Source organism: Micropterus salmoides, unplaced genomic scaffold, assembly GCF_014851395.1.
Source record: "Micropterus salmoides isolate LMB-PRFRI ecotype aquatic unplaced genomic scaffold, ASM1485139v1 Ms_hic_scaffold_1, whole genome shotgun sequence".
In the NCBI taxonomy this organism is placed as follows: Eukaryota; Metazoa; Chordata; class Actinopteri; order Centrarchiformes; family Centrarchidae; genus Micropterus; species Micropterus salmoides.
Genome location: NW_024040040.1, coordinates 5,410,154 through 5,431,119, shown reverse-complemented (window position 1 = coordinate 5,431,119; position 20,966 = coordinate 5,410,154). Strand labels below are relative to the sequence as shown.

At 44.2% G+C, this 20,966-nt stretch overlaps 3 protein-coding genes across 3 annotated transcripts in view; 1 reads left to right on the top strand and 2 right to left on the bottom strand.

Moving 5' to 3' along the window:
- agap1 (ArfGAP with GTPase domain, ankyrin repeat and PH domain 1) overlaps nt 1-958 on the bottom strand; it is a gene marked incomplete in the record, with an annotated part of 112,501 nt that extends 111,543 nt beyond the window's left edge. Inside the window, 1 exon segment of the mRNA XM_038710403.1 lies at nt 624-958. Within this exon segment, the coding sequence (XP_038566331.1) occupies nt 624-921 (298 nt within the window).
- The window catches only part of LOC119910112 (nucleotide-binding oligomerization domain-containing protein 1-like), a 1,078,472-nt gene that overhangs the window by 220,362 nt on the left and 837,144 nt on the right, over nt 1-20,966 (top strand). The window lies entirely within an intron of this gene.
- LOC119881802 overlaps nt 1-20,966 on the bottom strand; it is a 727,332-nt gene that overhangs the window by 150,610 nt on the left and 555,756 nt on the right. The window lies entirely within an intron of this gene.

The following is a 20,966-nucleotide window of genomic DNA, read 5'->3' as shown; positions in this document are numbered from 1 at the left end:
CTCCTCGCTGGAAAAGAAAAATCACTTCTCTCCTGTTTGTCTTTGTTATCCGTGTTTCCCTCCTCATCTCGCCTCACACTTTTATTTATTTATGCTTTTAAAACTCTTTTGACTTTGCAATTTTAAACTCAACTGAGAACAAAAGCGAGCTCAGGGTAATGAAAGACAAACAGCGGAGGGCCACAACAAACATCAGCCTGCTGTCCAAAGCAAATACCTGAAGCTCATCGCACACGCATCTCCTCCCCGGCTGCTTCAGCCTCTACAAACAGACTCCTTGTGAATGTATGCACTTAGAAATCACACTATGTTTCTGCCTCAGTGTTGACTCTAAAGCCAAAGAGTTAGAAACATGACAGCTACAATCGTGGGGCCCCAACCTGGGGTTAGGGACCCCATAAAGGGTCCCAATATTAATCTGAGGGGGTCTGACTTTTCCTGAGATGGAAACGTCACTTTTTGTTAAAAACTCGATGACGGGGGTCACAAGCAGACTGCTGCCAGAAACCAAACACTCAATCAATATCAAATCAAGATCTCTGTGAGTGACTCAGGAACAATGAGACCCTCTCCACTGCCGGTCACATGACGCCGGCCAGGTGACTACAGTGAGCTGTCGTTACCTTCAGAGCTTCCTCCGTTCATGCTCTCGGTGCTGGACTGGGACAGAACCCTCCTCTTGCTCCGCGGGAGGCTGCTGGGGCTTCCCACCGGGGTCGAGGTGGCTGCCCCGTCCCTCCTGGAGAAGATCCCGCTGAAGAAGCGAACCAGACGCCTCTCGCTGGAGCGACCTCCCCCTCCCCTCAGCAGGAACCCCCCTCCTGACCCGTCCCTCTCGGCCGCCAGCCGCTGCAGGTCGCTGTTGTCCAGCGTCCGGTTCTTGTTGCCCCGCGCTCTCTCCCAGCGGCTCAGCTCAGACATGGAGTCCGTCTTGTTCAGGACGGCGCCGACCTCCAGGTCCTGCTCTTCACTCTGGTGGGGTCGGCGAGGCGGGAAGCCGGGAGTGCGACAGGAGCCTCCGCTTCCTCCTCGCCGCCGCCCGGCCCGGCGTCACGCCCGATGCAGCCGGAGCTGCTGTGGTGTTTGTCTTTGGAGAGCGCTCGCAGACGCAGCAGCTCGCCGCCGCTCCAGTGTCTGAAGCTGAAGCTGCGGCGCAGCAGGCCTGGCGGCCGCTTCAGAGGGGGCGTCTCAGGGGAGGGAGCTTTGGCTGCTTTGCCGTTGCTCTTGGAGTGAGACCCATCACCGTTCAGAGGAGGGTCGGAGCTCCTCTCCTCCATGCTCTGAGCCTTCACCAGCCTCTTCTTCTTCTTCACGCCGCTCGTCTCCACGGCAGCGTCTGTTTGTTTGTGAGTTTCAGAGCAGATTTCCTCTTTAAGTCTGTCTGAGTCCTCCGCTTCCTGCTCTCTGCTCTCCCCCCGAGTGTGCTCCTGACTCTGTGCCGACATGTTCTCAGGGGCCTCCGCGGCGTGCTCTGCCACCGGGCTGGAGGCCTTCTGCTTCGGCTCTTTCTGTAGCTGCTGTTTCCTGGAGATTTTCAGCCTCCCCAGCTCCAGCTGCCCCGTGCTGAACGTCCTGAAGTTCCTCATGTAGCCCCGTGACGACGACAAGTCGTCCGACTCGTCCTCCACCTCCTTCAGCTGCTCCAGCAGGCCGCCACGCTGGATCTCCACCGAGCTCTCCCGCCGGATGGTCCCCACCTTGGGGTTCTCCGCCCGCCGGGGGCCTGAGCCTTCATCCTCACCATCTAAACTCTCCCTCTTCACCAAGGTGAGCGAGATGCGGTAGACAGTTTTCCTCTGAGGCGTGCCCCTCTCCATCCTTTCAGTGCAGTTACTGTCCAGAAGGTACATCCCTGATGAAAGAGCTCCTCTTCAGCTCTGATCTAAAGTCTGCAGAAACTCTAACGAGGCTTTATTGCATTAGAAAAATCACTCAAATGATCCTGTGGTCTCCTTTATGATGTCTTTATTAAACTAAAAAGAGGGTTTCTGTTGTTTTGCTCACACTGAGCTCTGCAGTCTGAGGGTCTAAAACATGGAAGTGGTCAATTGACTTGAAACGTTTCTCCACAAACGGGTTCAACCGCACCGGGGGGGGGGACACACACACACACGCTACGGGGCAATAACCGACTCTCCCCTTATCCAGATGTGCAAACAGCGCGGACTTTGACGCAGGAAATACATTCCGTGTTCATCCCAGCGGAATTTAAACTGGCAGCAAACGAGACAAACAGGCAGCAGGCGCGTCCCAAGCTCCTCTCTCCGGGCTCGCAGCAGCGCTCCGTCCCGGCATGAAGAAACACTTTCACACAAGTCCTTACCCCCGGGAGTCCTCCGCCGTGTGTCCCGCTGACGTCTCTGGATCCTGCTCCGGTGTCCGCGTCTCCATTACAAACAAACAGAGAGGTGAATTTTATTCTGCCGCCGCGTCCCGGACGGAGCCAGCGCGTCGTCTCCCATTGTGTGCGCACATCCCCCGCAGCGCAGCGCAGCCAGCCAGCCAGCCGAGCCTCTTTCACCTCAGACCGGATTCAATTGTGATTCAAATGTCCCTGGATTTACAGCCCTGGACCCGGGCCTGCCCTCCCCTCCTCTGCTCCGATAGCTTTACCCTCCCTGGCAGCGACGCTGGGCTCGGTCCCATTCCCTCCTCCGCTGCTCTCTGAACACACTCCGCTCTGCACACCGAGCAGCACAGCAGCGGCTGCAGGGGATGGTGGGAAAACACGGAGCGGAGTCCCAGCAAAGACTAAACCCGGGTCTGGATTTCACAACGCGCTGCATGCAGTAACAGAAAAATGCACCAGAAAACACGTCTGGGTGCGTTTCGCTGAATTATCCCCAAATCACGATTCACCCAATCACGTGTCCCTGTGTAGGAACCCCCACACTAACCCTGAAGTCCTTTACTTAAATGCACATTCACAGATTGTGTTATTAAATCCAACAGAGGCTCTGTGCTACAGGGGAGAATAAGTTGCAATAGTGAGAAAATGCTCTAAATTATTAAACATATAGTCTAAAAGTTGTTAAAGACATTATTTTTCTAAGGCTCTAATACCCAGCAGTTATTCCTACATAACACACTACGTGCCTGAATAGTAGTGCAGCAAGCTGTCAGTGTGAAATCATGACCTGAGGCAAACTGTGACTGCAGACATCAGATAAAAGTTATGAAGAAGACGTGTTCAGCTTGAAATGAATGCCTCTGACTCGGGCTGGAGTTGGACAGACTGGCTCCTCGGTATGTTTATAGCGATCAACAGTTTAATGTGATTAGAATTTCTATGTTGGACATTTTTTGTTACTTTTCACATCTGGAGTTAATCTGCAGAATAAGATTCAAAACATATAAAACATGATGTTTTGTTACAGACTAAACAACCAGAGACATAAAGTAGTTTAAATGAGCTTGTACAAAAAACTGTACATGGACGAACAGGCGTCCTGTGAGCAACAGAAAATGAATGTATTATATATTTTGACATTATTATTACTAATGCATCCACTTCACCACTGGAGGTCGCGGCCTGACAAAAAAAACGTAAATATACGTTGGAATAAGCAGCTGCAGAATCTGCAGTTTTTCTGGTGAGGACGAGTTATTTCTACGTGTGCACAAAGCGTTTACTTAGCCGTGTTCTGCATAGCTACGTTTGTTTAGGTCTATGCTTTCTGCACATTTGTGGAAATATTCCTTGTTTGTTTCGGCAAATTTGGACAATAAAGTGGATTCTGAACATATTTTTGGCCCACAAGTCAGACACAGCTGAGAAGTTTTAAAGGGGAAATTATTTCTTTTTTATTAGATTAATATAAAAACACTGCAACTATTTCCATTATAAGATAAACCGGCCTGTAAAAAGTTATGAAAACATGCAAATCACATGGTCCTAAACCCCCAGATTCACTTGACCGTCACAGACAGATATTCAAACAAAAAAAAAAAAGACTTAATCGATGAAGCTCATTGTTTGTGATTAATCAGACTATCCGTCTCGTGCCTCAGCGTCCTCTCTTTCTATTTAGGTCAGCAGGACAGCAGCAGCTTCGGAGCAGGACTCCAGCCCAGGTTTTACAGGCTGCGGTGGGTGGAGTCTCCTCTGCCTCCTCTCTGTCTGTCAAAGCCTCCCCTGCAGCCATGGAGGCGGGAGGTGGGTGGAAACACAGTCAGGTCCAGCTTCAGGCTTCAGGAGAGGAAGAGTGTGAGAGACTGGATTACCTGTGTGGGCCGAGGCTGCGTGTGCACACAGCACAAGAATGCAGACGCAGGAATGAAGCATCTTCAGGTGTGAACTGTCCTCCTCAGCAACATCCTGACAATTTGTCCAAAGCAACATGTATTTTATATCATGAGGGATTCAGAGGGTCAGTGTTTTGTTTCGAAGAAGAGACAGAAAGAGTCAGAAAGACAGAAAGAGTCTCAACTCTGAGATCATTTTAAGCTGACAGAAAACAGCCGCTCTGTTCAGCGAGTAAAACAAAACCAGCCGACCACAACAGCAACACGGCTTCAGCACCTGAGCAGAAAACAAGCTAACTTCAGCATTTAACGTACAAATCACGATGCAGTTGGTAAGAAGGCTGGCAAAGGTAAAGACTGAATACTCGATTACTAAAACAATCTAAAACACTGTAACTAAGGCCAGTAACACTCTGATTTACTGCGACTTGCCCGACACCTGAACGTCTCTTTTTAACCCTAAAAGACGAAGTGAATGTTTCAGGAAACTATTTATTTATCTTGCTACCATCAGGTTAGATGCTGAGCTGCATTTCGTTGTGCTGGTTCTTCCCTGTCGAGACGATGTGTTAAATGTGTTGCAACTCATTTCACTTTCCAAGCAGCGAGCGCTCCGTCTGCAGCTCTGGAAGCTGTTGCGATGTGACCTGCATCTCTTTGATCATTTTCTGAATTAAAATCTTTCTTTAAAGTGAAACCCTGAGTGGAAACTCGTTTTCTCAGCGCTTTCTTTCATCCTCCAACTCCACCCGTCCTCTGGAGTGTCTCCCTCCATCTCAGAGGAGGGGAGATTAACTCCTCGCCCCAAACCTCCACCTACACCCCACCAAAAGCTCTGCTTCTGACGCCATCTGGATTATTACTGGGATTAATCAAGATTAGAGCAGCAGCCGTCTGCCACTTTCTCCTTTCACGCAGCGAGTGAAGCACCGACACCTCATCGTTTCCTCCGTACATTTAATTTACTCCCACATCTTTCTGCTTCTGCGTGCATGTTTCCAAACGTGCGACTCTGAACATCAAACGCACCTTCAAAAAGGACGCGTCGGGGGACTTTGATGAAGCGAACTCCGAGCGGCTCCACGTGGAGAAGTTACACGCCCGTGCAGGCCGCAGCAGCGCGACATCAAACGCACCTCCAGAGGCCGTTGATGCAGTGAGGCGGTCGCGGGCTCGACGCTCACAGCTGTGTGATGAAGTGTGTGACTCCGCAGCTGCTGAAAACACCAAGAGGTCCATCGTGTCGGGTACTGAAGTCACAGGCCTCGACGGGGAACCCGCTTGGTTTGGTTTGGACCTGCAAACGCCCGTACACGTCGTTTTGGACACTTGACATTCAAGTGGTTTAGGTACGAGGAGCGTTGCCAGGTTATAGAAACGTTGTGGTCACAGTTGTCTCCATCCATTCCAGCTCCATTTGCAGGTCCGTGTCACTTCCCACCTTCCTTCAGCTGTCGGCTGCAACGCCTGAATTTCCTCTCTGGGGATCAATAAAGGCTTATCTTAAATCTCTTTAAGTTAATTTTCGCTGCATACTGAAATGAGCTGGCAACAAATCTAAAAAGGTGTGATTTTAATCCTTCTAATAAAGCTTTTAGCCGCCACAAAGCTCCTCTCAGAGCACAGAGGGACGTTCACATCACTCCAGACAGCTGTTGAAGATGCACAAAGTCATTTTGTGTATTGTCTCCCTTAAATACCAAATAAATACGGCGTGTAAAGACAAATATAAGAATTTGGTAAATCAACAGATCCTGCATCGTTAAATAACTCAGCCAGTAATTACATGTATTCACAGTCTGATTCTGGGGAACCACTCGCTATATTTGCATTAAAGTAATTAAATTAAAGAGTAAAATCCACTCCGCTCCTCCTTAATCACACTCACACTCACAGAAGACTCTCTAATTTCAGTCCAGACCATGAAATCTGCTTCAATTAGCCCTGTAGGAAGCGAGCTGGGGGGGTCAAGAGGCCTGTCCTCCACTTCACCACCTGCAGATCAGAGCTTCATCTTATCGGAGAGGGAAACATCCTGCTGATGACGAGTGTTTGTGGGAACGTCGTAATCTGCAGGGCGGGGTGAAGTGTGCTGCTCGGGACTGTCGGTTAAAATCTGCGTTTAACGGGATGAAAAATGACCCACGGACGCCGCTGAATCTCTGTCGATTCTGAGCAGGTGAATCAACATTTGTCTTTCGATTTATTAAGGTGGTCCGACGCAGATCAGAGGCGGAGCTGAAACACAATCAGGTCCGAGGCGTCGTTTGTTGGCGGAGGAGACGTTTCCTCTGTCAGCTGAGAGGTTTAAAACACAACGCTTCCTCTCTCTAAAGTGTCAGGCTGTAATTGTGGCGTAACCCCGACTGAGCTGCAGCTTCATCCTGACTGAACGAGTCGTCCCATCAGAGCTGCTGCCGTCACTCTGCTTTAAGGATGAACATTTCATTCAGTCTGTCTTTTCTCCCCAAACTAGTGTGTTTGCGTTAGGGCTGGACGATACGGCCGAAACTGTTATCGCGATAAAAAGTTTCATGTCTTTTGATAACGATAATAATCGCGGTAAGTGTCAAATCGGTTTTTCTTTCGAGTTTAAAGGCTGATTTTTTACTCCTGAGTGAAAGTTGAAGAAACCTGATGGTTAATTGCGATTTAAACTTTTCTTTATGGTCAGAACGCTTGAGGCCAAACAGCGGATCACTTCACAAAACATTCAAAACAATTATGATAAAATCTTTGTCAACAAATATGCAGGAGTAAAATGAGGTAAAAGCTTTTTTCACTCAACAAAATAACCTGTTAATAGAAAAAAAACTTGTAATTGAATAAAAAATAGTGCAGTAATTACTGTTATTGTTTTATTGTCCAGGCCTAGTTCGGATTGAGCTCTGACTGGACACTAACTTCTCCTTCTCACATCCAACATTTTGTTTAAAGCGCCTTAAAGAAGTTGAGTTGTTTCCCGGCCATCAGAGGACATTTACATGAAGCTGAACCTTTCCTTAAATCCCCAACGTCAGGCTGCTGCACAACGTTTTTGGAGGTTCAGTTTTGTCTGTAAAAACGGTTTCCCTGTCTGGTTTCATTCAGAGAACATCCACACTGTCCTCACGGTCAAATGGGACCAAATAACTTTTTAAAAATGCTTCCTGTAAAATCTTATACTGTCTCTTAAAACTCTGAGAGAAACATCACAACAAAAATGCTCATCACAAAAACCCAAAGACTCGAAGCAGCAGTTCCTCACATTTAAGAAGATGAAATCAGCATGTTTCTCGTTTTTATCGATTATATATCAAAACAGTTTTTAAAAACTAATCGTAGCAGCTCAGACACACACAGATGCGTACATGAACAGCATCATTTGATCTTTACAGAACAGCCAGTCCAAACACCTGACATGAATCACTGGAGTGTGAATGCTTATGAATTTTGAGGAAGCCTACGTTTGGATTGGACCGTTTTATCTCGTGCTCGGACAGAAAGGGTAAAAGGTTATTTTAGTTTAAGCTCTCCCCTGCTGCTAACTGTTTATTGAGCAGGTTACCGAGTGTGCTTCGACGTCCCCCTTATCAGGCACAAGAAAACGCCGGCAGCACACCCCGTCTCCCCGGAGGAAGCGTAAAGTTTGAATCAAAGTGAAGCGAATTGAACGAGCGCAGAGGCCTGCGGGCTTTAATCTGTCCACAGGTCTCTGGAGACGTCTTATCAGGGCCTGCAGCCTGCAGCACTGCCCCGCCCCCCCGCCCGGACCCCGGAGTCTGTGTGGACCAACGTATCAGCTCCACTAGCTCCAGGGACGCTGCTCACAGGGGAAGACAGACGGAAATTAGAAATGGGCGATACGCAACGACTGAATGAACTAACGGCTCTCTGAAGTCCTGTTTTCTCTGTGCGTAAGAGATGATAATTAAATGATACAACAGGTGCTTTAAACTTGAACTTTAAAGTAACACGGTGCACGTCTGAAGGGGTTTAATAGAAGAGGAGGTGGTGTTTCTCTGCTGACCCTCCTGCCGCTCCTCCTCTGCATGCGTCTCCATCACATGAAATATGTATGCGTATACGGCCAGCAGCGCTGAAGCATGTGTGATATTGCATGACCACGAAGGCTGCAAGTATTTTTATCTGATATTATATTTATTTTTTAGTCTGTAAAATTATGTTTCTTACATTTTCCCAAAGCCAGAAAGGCTAAGAAGACTCCGACTCTTTTGTTTCAGCTCCTTAATTTTGTTTATTTTGTGCCTATTTGTCTTTTTTTAATGGTATTTATTTCATGTCTTTTCGTAACATCTACTCCCTGTGAATTTATCAACCAGCCGTCACAGCTCCAAGGTGACGTCTTCACACAGACAGTCCAAAACCCACAAAAGACATTAACTTACCGTAAAACTTCTAATAGAAGCCTGTCTCTTTCACTGACCTGGTGCAGCTGCATGTTGACAAATAGATGCTCTTTGGATGTATAAAACCTCTTGAAGCCCACTTGAGCTACTTAAAAGCTGCTTAGATCGAGCATACACATATAAATGTTTCAACTTTTGCCAGTATGGACATGATACACGCCGTTAGAGCGGTTAGGATTCTCCACAATTTAAACGTTCAGTTCATTTTACAGAAACAGAAATCATTCAGAGTTACCGACCAGGGTCAGGTTCAGTGATTTAAGCAAATAAAAGTCTATTAATTTAAGTTTTATGGTAATATAAGAGAAGCAGGAGAGCGTTGGATTCGTCACTTTGGGTGCCATCCAGTTTTTTGTCTACGTCTTAATATGCAGGTTAAAGGAAATTCACCACACACACTTACTGCACAACAGGTTAAACAGAAACAAGGTGTCACTGTGACAGTCGTGTTTAACAAACAGCCAGCGGGGAGCGCTGGAATCACACATGGCAGGGCTGGGTGGTGTCTCCAAAACACACACACACAAATCTCATCTTCCTGCATCGTTTTTTTTTTTTTCCTGCATCAAAGAGCGAGGGAGCGGCAGGAGGTACAGCTCCCTCTCCCCCACCTCCCCCCACACGCTGCCTCACCCCCCTGGAGACGGGAAAATGGGTCAGTTAGCAGAGGGAGGAGGGGGGAGGAGGCTGGGAGGGGAAGGGAAGGGAAGGGAGCCCCCTGCTGGCGGGAGGGGGCACGCCACACACACACACACACACACACACACACACACACACACACACACACTGAGCAGCACGAGAGTGTGCTGCTGTCAGACGACCAGCCACAAACCGCCACTTCCGCTTCCTTCAGGCTAATGCTAAGCTAACACGCCCACAAGGCACAAGAGGCTTCACTTCAACATCAAAAACCACATGGCCCACCAAGAGCACAGGGGTCAAAGGTCAAAGCAACACATATAAAGAGAAGTTGAATGTATGATTTCTGTTTAAGGGGCGAGACAATCGGCCAATCACGTGATCAGATTCTTAATAAATTATATGTGCAGGGTCGGCTTTGTTTTTGTATGTGATTTTATAAACGAGTGTAGTGAACTAGGATTTGTTCTTACCTGTGACGAGTGACGGCCGGCAGGTAATCAGCACAGGGACATGAGGAGAGAAGAAGAGGAGGAGAAGCCAATCAGAACATTGATTTATTACAGATTAATTGATACTCTGTCGGGTGATGTAAGCGCATCAACCCCTGCGCTTTTGTCTCTTGGCATCTCGAACCTCAGAGCGCTTTGTGTCTGTAGACGCGCTCAGTAACCCTGCAGGTGACCTTGGAGCGTTTTATGCAAATGAGGGGCTGCAGGTGCGTGGGAGGAGGTGAAAATGGAGAGACCAAACGAGAGGAGACGAGGAACGGAATGAACTGGTGACAAGAGGAAAATAAAACGCTGGCGGCCGTTTTCATTCAGCTTGAGCTGCAAATATTGATTATTCTCTAAAATCTGATTAATAGATCTGTTTGTTAGTCAAAAAAAAAAGGCCAATCTCAACGTCTAAGAGGCCGAAGGTGATGTCCTTAAATGTCCAAAACCCAAAAGATGAGAGAGGAGGAGATCAATAACGAACACTTGGCTTTAAAAGTGAAAAGATGAACTGATTTGTCTTCTATCAGAGGAAAGTGAACACCTTTGGGTTTGGGACCTTTACTGTTTTCTGACATTTCACACACAAAACAATTAATATAGAGACAATAATCAGCTGATTGATCAATAATAAAAGCAAAAGCATAATAATCCTGCTGATTTTTTATCTCTGCTGCGGCGCAGATGGAGGTCAGCTCATTATGGATTCATGAGTATCTGACAACAAGAGAAACATCACAACAACAACACACACACCTTTAAGAGTGTAAGTAGGAGGCAGCTGATGTCCAAAATCCCATGAGAGGCCAGACTGAATGCAAGCTAACACACACACACACACACACACACACACACACACACACAGTATTTTAATCCCTGGCTACAATAGGAACCAGATGCTAACGCTGCGATTGGTCCGCGGCTATGAAATGCAGAGGCGGGAGGAGGTCCAAGGAAATGAGTGTGTGAGGAAGACGAAGAGGTGTGGAGGGACAGCTGGGAGCTGAGTGATAACGCCACTTAGACAAATCCCAAAACAGGAGGAGGAGGAGGAGCAGGTGAAAACATGCAAATCCACGGGGGACTTTTTAAAAGAAGAAACGTTAAATAACAAATTGAAAGGTTTATTGGCACAATAAAAAATCCTGCAATGCAATTTAAATATATAAGAAACAAATGTGCATTGTCAAAAAAAAGCAAAACAAGCTGCTGCATTATATTCTGTTATTTTCTGAATGGTCTCCTGCCAACCTGAATTTTGTGTTCATATAAATAAAAACATTTCCAACATACATTTGTGCAGACGTTTTCTGACGTTTTATACACTAAACCACTAAACAATAATGAAAATAAACGCCTGGCTGTGTTCACTAATCAATAAATCAAGAGTAAAAGTGACTGTGTTGGTTAAAATGTAATTAGTTTGTATGTAAAGATCCAGAGTTCACCAAGAAAAGCAATAATAAACAACATATTCTCTTATTTTGAAACTGCTGGAACGTCAACACACACACACACACACACACACACGCACACACGCACACACGCACACACACGCAGATGCATCATAAATGAAATACAAATGTGAGATTAAAGATGTTTTTAAGTCACATGGTGACAGTTTGCTGTCAAACATCAGCAGAGATGTTCAGGACCAATCAAAATGTTACACAGGAAGTGAGTGTGTATGTGTGTCTATGTGTGTGTGTGTGTGTGGGGGGGGGGGGTTACATGCATCAAGAGGATACATGTACACACACACAGAACACACACGTTTAGATGCACACACACTCACACTCACACTCACGCCCTGGAGACATCATTACAGAGCTGAGAGAGGAGGCATTAAATATTCAGAGCCTGTGAAGAGTCCTGTGTGTGTTCGTGTGTGTGCGCGTGTGTGTGTTCATGTGTGTGCGTGTGTGTGCGCGTGTGTGTGTTCATGTGTGTGCGTGTGTGTGCACGTGTGTGTGTTCGTGTGTGCGCGTTCGTGTGTGTGCGTGTTATTTTGTGTCCTACTAGTGTGAAAACAGTACAATCCTGTATTCCTGCTGAAATAATAAAGCAAAATGAAAACTAAAGTAAAATGAAAGATAAAACAAATGAAATTATAGTGTAAAAATCCGTGTACGGTTCGTTCTTTCATTGTTTCGTTTCAAAGCCAAATCGGAAAACAAAGGAGCTGCGTTTTGTTCGTGTTGTATCCCTACAGGTTTTCAAACTAACTGGCTGCTGTAGGGGAGAGCGGGCACAACCTACACGTGCGCCTGTTGGTTGCGTATATCCAGTCTACGGTTGGGCTTCATCCAACCAGCCCAGGAACCGGCGCACTGGACGGTCAGCGGTCGTTCCCCCCGGCTGGCCGAAGTTCGATGCTCCTGTTTTACGCATAGCCTAATCAATGTGCCTACTGCAGCTGGAGGCTCTCCGCAACGCCGCAAAACTTTCTAAATTCTTCCATCTCACAAAGAAAATAAAGGTCGGGTGGAAACAGTGTAGAAGAAGCTGAACAAAAATGACCCGAACCTTTTAATCCGTGTATGATTCACAGCTCGCCATTTAACTAATAACAGTTCATGTTTGCTTTGCACCAATGGACGTTCTGACAAGTATCACCGAATTAATCTGATACTGAACAAATCTTGAAAACCGGAGGATTCTTAGGCAACTTCTGTTCCTGTCCCAGTTGCTAGTAGCTAAGTTACAAACTGAACGGTGAGCCTCCTGGTTTTCTAACTAAAAACAGCCTATGTTGATGTGCAAGCTCATCTTAATTACATTCAGGCACCGCCCTCGCCCAAGTGTTTCTGCTGCAGGTTTATTGAGTGTAACACACTAAGCTACACTAATCGGACACATTAAAAATCAAAATCGATTTATTTTTAAAAACAGAAAAACAAAAAACGATTGTCTGTTTTTTTGTTTTCTGTTTATCTGTTTTCGCTTTAAAATGGAAAAAACAAAAAACCAAGTCGTTTTTTGGTTTTCCCGATTTGGCTTTGAAACTAAATAATGAAAGAACAAACCGGATTACATGGATTTTTAAAGCTAAACAAATATTTAAAATTTAAATAAAAAGTGGTAAAAATTAAAGAGACAGCAAACAACACGTTAAAATAAGCAAAATTAATAATAATAATTTAATATAATATATAATAAAGATTCATATTAAAATGTATTTAATAAGAATAAGGGGAATATAAATTAGAGTAAAAATTAATTAAAATGTCACCAGAGTAAGATAAAGTCGGCACAGTGGTGCAGTGGATAGCAAGAAGGTCATGGATTCAAACCCCGGTTGTCTGCGTGTGTTTCCTCCAGGTGCTCCGGTTTCCCCCACCATCAAAAACATGTTAGGTTCTCCAGTCAGTGACATTGACTAGACGCTGGTAAAGATCTGGAGGCCTGTAAAAGTTCCCTTTATAAAACACAATCAATCAATTAAAATTTAGCGCATGTGAGCGAGCGCCATGTTTGACCCCTCAAACGCCCATAGTTGCCGGTAAAACGCCCCTTTATAAGCGATCTGCGGGAAGGGGCCTCCCTCCTGAGTAGTGACGTCACTGGCTGGAGGGGGACACAGACGGGACGACCCAGGTACTAATTTGGATTCCCCAACTTGAATAGAGACTAAACCAAATGAATTTGAATGAACAGAGACTGCAGCCCTGCAGCTTCTCAAGATTAGAGCGGAGCTACCGTGTTCGTCTTTCTAATTAACACACATCACGCAGTGCTGTTCAGCAGTGAAGGAACATCTGGAAACATCTGGAAACACCTGAGCGGTCTGCACAGAGGTTAACTCATTAATTAAACGCTCAGTGCGTAAGATTTAGTGCCATCTAGTGGCGAGGGTTGTGAATTGCAACCATCTATCCAGTCTACCACTGCCCCCTACGCTTTCAAAGAGCGTAGGACAGCTACGGTGGCTGACACAGCACAAAAAGTTCTGAGTCAGCGGCCAGTCAAGAAATTAGGTTTCTTTGGGTATATTTATTAAGAAATTATATTTACTTTTTATATTTACTTACTGTTACTGCGACTTGGCCACTGACAGTTAACATGGAAAATGTGAGCCAAGAGTGTGAAACACTGTTTCTGCACCACAGTCCATTATAAACCACATATTAGATAAAGTTTATACAAACATTGACAAGGGAAACACATTAATTCTCTCTGTGATTATGGACCCTTGCCAAAACTGTCCGCCAGTAATAATATCTGTCCCGCTGACAGATTATGTTGTCTTGATAGCGGCAAAAAATAAATAAATACTTTGATAGTGGTGCTGAAATAGATCTCAGTGACGACAGCAACAGTTACTCACATAATCACTTCCTCTTTAGTGGTTTTGACTACAAAATAAAAGCGTGAGAAGCTTGTTTACTGTAATGCAGTATTGGAGCTCTTTTACTTTGAAAAATTCTGAATGACAGAAGAGTCTGCAGCCTGCTTGACACGCCTCTGAAAGAGCCGTCAGAAAACGTGATTCCCCTAAATGTGCTCTGCCTGGAGACACTGGAGAAATGTATGCCAATGCCAATGTAAGGTAACATTACGGCTTATATTCTCATCCACCATCTAATGGTTATTGCTTTGATGCAAAAACACTTATTTTCCGACCCCTGCAGTATATAATTACTACTAATTCTTCTTCTAACGTATGCACGTATTAAAAATAGTTATGAGTGCCTGAATTCTACCAGAAGCAGAAGAAGAAGTACGTAGAAACACGACGATGCGACTTCCATGGCAGGGTGTGGCCGCAGTTATGGAGATTTAAATGGCTCATTCTAAGGTAATAAAAACATAATAATACACACCACTGAAAACATACAGTAGTTATGGATCTTATTTTGCAGTTCTGTCGATAGATCCCCAGAAATATTACACACTGAAACTTTAAAACAGTGTATAAAAATTCATTTAGGTCGTTAAATAGGCTCATGACAAACTTTTTGTTTTGTGCAAACAAGATTCTAAACTTCATATTTTTCAGTTTATAATGAGAGAAAACAGAGACAAGCAGCACTGGAGGAGCTGGAAACAGCTGGGTGATTATTAGTTATCATCTGTTCACTTACAGCAAATCAGTCTGAAGTGGCTGCGATCAGAAACTAATAAAATGAGTTATTGAGTCATTGTGGAAACTACTGTTAACATTATTATAATTATTTAATCATATCACCAGATATGAGTCTTTGACAGTCTCGCTGGATAATTTACTCAGAGCTGATTCGTTCTCCAGAATCAAATCGTTAAAAATGGATCTTCTACTTCTATCTGAGCGCTAAAATGGCAGATTTCCAGTGGAGGTTTTGAATGGGATTTTGCATGAAAGGAGAAAAAAAGTTTTGTTTTCAGGTTTAGTTCAACCAGATATCGTTCAAAAATCTCACGCATTAAAAAGTACAAAAAGTTAAACTAAAAAACATAAATAATCAGCTGTCAAACGAATATTAAGGAGTAAAATAAAGTATCACAAGGTCAAATACTTCAGTACCAGAACTGTTAAAGCACTTGTGTAAATGTACTTGGTTCTTCTGTCGAGATCAAACCAAACGTGTAATATGGATTAGAAAACATAGATTTGATATATTATTATAGGTTCTTGCACATATTCTGTATAACTATTCTCTTAAAACTAATAATAACACTATTTTATTTAATATTTATATATATTAATTTCATGCACCATGTCACCAAAGCAAATTCGGTGTATGTGTAAAAGTACTTGATCAGATGTGGAAACTTCTGTTAATAATATTAAATAATTATTCATTCAGATCACCAGCATGAATCCTTAAAATGGTGTCTCATGGAAAGTAACAAACATAAAACACTTTATAAAATGATAAAAGTGTTAAAATACTTCTTTAAAAGTACCAGCACTGTTCAAGTACTAGTGTGTAAATGTACTTCGTTCCTCTCTGACATCTCTCGGGATCAAACCAAACACCACATAAACACACAACCACCCACCCACCCACACACACACACACACACAGTAAATTCCCAGCATTCCTCCCATACCTGAACACACCACAGCTCACTGCTGCCACCTGCTGGTGACACAAACACACTGCTCTGAATTTCTCTGATGTAACTAAGGAAAATGTGAATTTTGGTTTAACTTTAAAAGATGGAACAAGCAAGTTTCTACATATTTAGATCTAGATTTTTTTTCTCCTTTCTTTCTTATATGTAAAATACGTTGTTTGTTTGATGTACGTTGCCATTTCTGTTTGAAGAAGTCTTCAAATATCTCTATAAAGGCTCACCGAGGGGGTAAAAAATGAACATGACAGGACCTGTACATACTAGACCTGCAACTACTGATTATTTTCATTATCTATTAGTCTGCTGATCATTTTCACGCTCAATCGATCGGTTGTTTTGTCCTTAAAATGTCAGGAAATGGTGGAAAATGTGTCTCAGTGTTTCCCAAATGTCTTGTTTTGTCACAAAACCCAAATATATTCAGTTTATGGTCCAAGAGGAGGAAGAAGGCCAGAAAATATTGACATTTAAGAAACAGAAATCAGAGTTTATTTTCTTGAGAAACGATTAAAAAAAATGAATTGATTATTAAAAGAGTCAATTATTTTAATGCACACACGCGCTGCATCAGTGTTTGTTGTTGTGACAGATGAGATATGCGTCTCGCCATGGTAACAAGCTTCCTTAGAGCTTCCTCTTGTATTTATAAATAAAGTGCGATACATGACTGTGCTTTGAAAAACAGTAAAACTCTCTGCAACAAAAGGAGAACATCTGTGAAGCGCTCTATTTGAGCAGTGACTTCCTTCACTAAGCTTCTGTCTCACACTTCTGTTACTAGATGTTTCCATTTATTTTATTTGTCACGAGACAAAGAGACAAAAGATGCTTGTGTTTGCTTGTGTACTGCAAGAAGGTTGAATCAGTGCAACTCTGAATCCTCTGTGATGTTTCCCTCCTCTTCGTCTGTTATCAAATGCAAACTGGGGAGCTGAGGTCGAGCCTTCAGGCAGAGAGAGAGACATTACGAGCCGAGTGAAACAAAGAGCGTCCTAATTATATATCAACCAGGCGGAGAACATCAGAAGATACTGAACAAAAAAAACCACGCAGCTCTGGCCTTTTCGAGGCAGCTGAGGTCGCCTTGACTTTGGGCTCCCTGTGAGTGAACGGGAGGAGGATTCAAGCTGACAAGTGTGACCCAAACATTCCCCGGTGCAGACAGAGCCTGAAATCTGCTGTGAAAGGGAAAAGCCACGTCATTGGTCAGTTCTGCCTGCAGAGGGCGCTGCTGACACCAGAAAAGCTGCGTTCACGATTGCATCCTAGAAACGACCTATGTGGCCTCTTAAAATCAACATGAGCCGACTTAAACCATAAACAAAAATCAGTAAGACTACTCTGAAACTTAATACCCCTACAACGCCTCTAGTATCTGAAAACTCTGCAGCCGGAGAACAAAGGAGCAGCAGGAGTAAAACATAAAGATTGTGTTATTACTCTCATGAAAGCTTTACTTTATTTTCAGGGTGCAAAATGTCCATCGCACACCAGAAAAGTGCAAATATATGTCGCCTGTACTGACCACAAACTACCACCTGTCATTAAAATCTGAAGATATGAGCTTTAAGGTGAGACAACATTCCCATGACTTTTCCATGACTTTCAATAGCTCAGACAGAGCGCTTCCAGGCCCTTAACAGGATTTGTTAATGCCCGTTTTCAAGGATGAATCATTTTTTATTAAAAGTATTTTATCTAGGCTGAAAATGACGCAAAAAAAGAGGAAGAAATTCAACAATAATCCACAAATTTACCCAAATTTTCCCTGCTGGGATACATTTCCTGACTCTCAGTGATATTCAAGGAAGTTGCTGCTGACTGAAGCTGATTTTAGAGAGTCCTGCTCTGGGCTGCAGGGGGCGCTGGGCCTCACAGAATAACAGGGCCAAACTCCACTGGGCTGGTTAATGTTTAAAAACGCCCATGTGCTGGTGGTGCTGCTGCTGCTGCTGCTGCTGCTGCTACAGGGACAGACTCTGCTGCCTCTTTCCCTCCACCTGCCTGCTTCTGCTTCACCTGGCAGCGTGCTACATCTCCCAGAATGCCTTGCAACGACCCCAAGAAAAGTGTGTTGTGGTGATGATGTCATTCTGTAGGCCAAACCGGACAATACTTCCATGCGAGCGCTAAAACAGCAGATTTCCAATGGAGGTTTTGAATAGGATTTTGCATGCATGAATTAAAAAAGGTTTTGCTGCGATCCAAACGATTATTACAATATTATCAGGTTTGGTTTAACAAGATAACGCCCACAAATTAATACATGAAAAAGTAGAAAGCTTTAAAATTCACATTTTAATGTGTAATTTATGTAAAATATAGTAAAACCTCAGCAGGACAAAGATTAAACTGAATATCTTTGGGCTGTGGACAAAAACATGATACCTGAGGACGTCCTCTTGAGCTTAGAAAAACACTGAAACACATTTTCTAGACCAAACAACTGATCAATCAATCGAGAAAATAATCGACAGGTTGAATCGACATTGAAAACAATCTTTAGCTGCGGCCTTACAAGCTGATACTGAAAACAAATGAAGTACGAGAAACAGGACGAGGATTGTTCTGCAGCGAGTGAATCACAGGCGAGCGAGAACAGAACAAAACCGAGTACATCTAAATATACGACACGCACATACACACACAAAAGAGCCCACAGGAATAAATGCAAATGCAGGGAGACGGATACAGAATCACAGCAACAGCCGTGAGTCGAACACACACACAGCAGCCTCACAAATCCTCCTCACCGCTGCGACGGAAACAAGACCATGAATAAAGATCTGATTTATTGATCCGGCTCATCCCGTGTTCACTTTGCAGTAATTAAGAGCCGTGTGCAGCAGCGTCAGGAGGAAATGGATGTTTTTAAAGGTCAGGGAAGGTGCAGAGCGATGGATGACCAGTGAGACATCAGGGCTGTGCTTTTTATTCTCAGTTCATACGAATGTGGGAAAATATTAAATATTCAAACTGTATTCGCCTGTTTGAATTCAAAATCTAGAGTCTACAAACGTCACAGAGCGTTTGAGGGCGCTCGCCATCACCCCCCAGCTTTACCCGCTGCTGTTCTACTGAGTAAAAACGGACACCAGCTGATCGGATGCCAAAGCGTCTTCTTGCACCTGAAACGCCAAATCGCTGTGGCGCCTCCATGTTTACGTCCGTACTACAAAGCTTCCTCCCCACAGCGCGTTACAATCTGACGCCAACGGGTCTCGACCATGTGTCCATAATGCCACGACTTGGGAGTGCGAACGTGTTGGTTTTATTATTGATTAATCTGCCGACTGTCTTCTCAATTTACTCATTTTGTCTATAAAATCTCCAAAGTGACGACTTCAAATGTGAATTTCTCTGAAAAACAATGGGAGATATTCAGTTTTCTGCGGTATTAAACAGAGAGAAGCAGCAGATGTTTGACATTTTTGCTTGGAAACACTTAGTCAATTATCGAAACAGTGGCCTATTCATTTTCTAGCAGTTGATTAATCAACTAAAGGATCAGGCCATTGTTAGGATGTTTGTGTGTGTGTGTCCATGTGCAGTATCTGTAACCGAGCTCAGACTGGTGTATAATTCATCTCTGGGAGGAGAGTGTGTGACCTTGACAGGAAGATGCATCACACACACACAGTCTGAGCTGTATGAACCAGGACAGAGCGCTGCGTCTCCGCCTGCAGTGAATCCTCCGTCTCATCAATAAACTGGGACGGCGCTGCACCAAAACTGGTTTTAAAGCCAAAACACGTCCTCGTATCAATAATATCTCCACCAGATTTATGTGACGTCTCTTTTATTGCTCCAGAGTGACGCAGAAAGCCGCGTTTAAACGGTTTCTATAGTGAAGATATAAAAGATGTGTTTAATCCAGAGGCTACTCTTGTTTTCCTGTACACAAGACGGTGACAGAGAGATTTCCGACGCTGCTCTGAAGTCGCTCAACAGTCACGCAGAAGAAGAATCGAGGGTCTGTGTGTTGCTCGTTCGTTTGGCTGATGGTCAGATGAGGTCAAAGTTCAACCTGCATTCACTGGAAAGATCAGGACAGCAGCTGATAAATGTGTTTGTTGTTACGGGTTTATGGAGTTATTGATGTCCTACTTCTGTAAGAGCCCAAAGTGCCGTCGTCAAATCGCTTCTTTTGTCCAACCAACAGTCCAAATGACAAAGAACAGAAGCGATTCCTCACATTTCAGAAGATGAATCCAGCGTGTTTCACATCGATTCATCGGTTATCAAAATGTCTGTAGATTGATTCTCTTCCCGATTAAATCGACTTACAGTTGCACCTTTAAGTGCTAATAGCTAAACACAGGCTTTTATTGTGAAGCAGTCGCAGGAAACGATGCGTTTATCACCGCTTGTAGCGTCAAATCTATATTTTTTCTGTGTCACGCTTGACTGATTTCTTTATTAAACTGACATTAGTTTGTTTTGCTGCGCTGGAAACAAGATACACACCTGCTGAAGGTTTTCTGAAGCAGCGACGTGTTGTGGTCAAATGTCTGCAGCCTAACAAACTTGGCCTGAACGTGACGGGCTGTGTTGTAAAAAATGTGACTTCAGACGAAGATGTTCAGTACGGTGGACCGTTCGTCCGGTTTTTGTTGGTCCTGGTTTCCTTCTTGTGTTTTAGGGGAATTTTGGGCTTCCCACACATTTCACAGAAGTCTAATTTGTCTCCCAGAATGCTTTGTTGCTGGAGGCATGGCTCTAGGGATCAGCTTTCCTCCTCCTGTTGTCCTTTCCTTCCTTCCCCTCCTCATCCCTGTCTAATCCCTTTTCTCCTCCTCTTCCTCCATCATCTTCTTCCCATCAGATATTTTCTCCCTCTGCCCACTCAGGCTCAGCTCTGTTTGGAAATAAAGACCCTTAGCGTGACGAAAGCACCGCAGAAACTTTCATCTATCCGTCACCAAACTCCATTTACATTTCTTGAAATTTAAGGCAGATATTTATAGCCTCTCTAAAAATCTATGTTTGTATTTACTGTTTATATACGAATACACTGGAGGAACGTGCAGCGCGGTAGCTTTTGAAATACTCGGGTTTCTCAGTTGTATCACATATTTAGTCTTTCCAGCATCTTTAAAACTGTTGTTCCCATAAA